Raw genomic sequence first — 1,454 nt, forward strand, 5'->3', positions numbered from 1 at the left:
AGCAGCAGTGGGCTGGGGGATCCCCGCCTCCAAAAGGGACACCCCACAGGAAGCCGGCTGTCTGACCCCCGCCTCAGCAGGGACCCCAGACTCAGCCGCCACGCAGAGACTTCAGGAGGGTCTGGCCCAGGGGACTCAGGGCCCTCTGACCCTCGGTTGGCTCGTGCTCTGCCCACCTCCAAGGCTGAAGGCAGCCTTCATTCCAGCCCTGCAGGCCCCAGCAGTTCAAAAGGACAGCCCCCTGCAGAAGAGGAGGAAGGGGAGAGAGCCTTGCGTGAGAAGGCAGTGAACATTCCCCTGGACCCCCTGCCTGGACACCCACTTCGGGACCCTCGCTCTCAGCTACAACAGTTCAGCCACATCAAGAAGGATGTGACCCTGAGCAAGCCAAGCTTTGCTCGCACAGTGCTCTGGAACCCTGAAGACCTGATCCCTCTGCCCATCCCCAAGCAGGACGTGCCCCCAGTGCCTGCTGCCCTACAGTCCCTACCTGCCCTAGATCCTAGGCTACACCGTTCCACACCCCCTGGGCCTCCCAACACCCGGCAGCGTCCAGGCTCCACAGATCCCAGCACCTCTGGCTCTAACCTACCCGACTTTGAACTCCTTTCTCGAATCCTCAAGACTGTCAATGTCAATACCCCTGGCCAGAGTGAAAAACCCAGTGATCCCAGGGTGCGGAAGACCCCTACTGACCCCAGATTACAGAAGCCAGCAGATCCTGGGGCAGCCTCCCGTGCAGCCAAGCCCTGCCCTACCGAAGCATCGCCTCCTGCTGCCAGCCCAAGCGGGGACTCGTCCCCACCGGCCACAGCTCCCTATGACCCCCGAGTGCTGGCAGCGGGTGGCTTGGGTCAGGGCAGCAGCAGTGGGCAGAGCAGTGTGCTGAGTGGTATCAGCCTGTATGACCCAAGGACTCCCAATGCAGGTGGCAAAACTGCAGAGCCAACTTCCGACACAAGTGCTCAGCCCAAGGGTCCTGAGGGCAATGGCAAAGGCTCAGCCTCCAAGGCAAAAGAGCCTCCATTTGTCCGAAAGTCGGCACTGGAGCAGCCAGAGTCAGGGAAGGCCAGCACAGATGGGGCCACAGCCACGGACAGATATAATAGCTACAACCGGCCCCGGCCCAAAGCCACAGCAGCCCCCACTGCTGCCTCATCCACCCCGCCCCCTGAGGGGGCCACACCCCAGCCTGGAGTACATAACCTGCCAGTGCCCACTCTCTTTGGGACTGTAAAGCCAGCCCCCAAAACAGGCACAGGAAGCCCGTTTGCTGGCAACAGCCCTGCCCGTGAAGGTGAGCAGGATGCGGGGTCCTTGAAGGACGTTTTTAAAGGCTTTGACCCCACAGCCTCCCCCTTCTGCCAGTAGTGTCAGTGGAGATCAGTGCTCCCTCCACTCCACCAACCTCCCAGGGTGACATTTAAGGGCAGCAACCAGAGTTAAGGGTGGGA

The 1,454-nt window shown here is 61.4% G+C and overlaps 1 protein-coding gene across 9 annotated transcripts in view; it reads left to right on the top strand.

Annotated features, from left to right (window-relative positions):
* The window catches only part of Zc3h4 (zinc finger CCCH-type containing 4), a 36,480-nt gene extending 35,097 nt beyond the window's left edge, over nt 1-1,383 (top strand). For all 9 annotated transcript variants that reach the window (XM_031385445.1, XM_031385446.1, XM_031385444.1 and 6 more), the window contains one exon: nt 50-1,383. In XM_031385445.1, the coding sequence (XP_031241305.1) occupies nt 50-1,371 (1,322 nt within the window). In that variant the 3' untranslated portion in view covers nt 1,372-1,383. The remainder of the gene's footprint in view (nt 1-49) is intronic.
* Nucleotides 1,384-1,454: the final 71 nt, after the last annotated feature.

The sequence above is a fragment of the Mastomys coucha genome, unplaced genomic scaffold, assembly GCF_008632895.1.
Source record: "Mastomys coucha isolate ucsf_1 unplaced genomic scaffold, UCSF_Mcou_1 pScaffold21, whole genome shotgun sequence".
Lineage (NCBI taxonomy): Eukaryota > Metazoa > Chordata > Mammalia > Rodentia > Muridae > Mastomys > Mastomys coucha.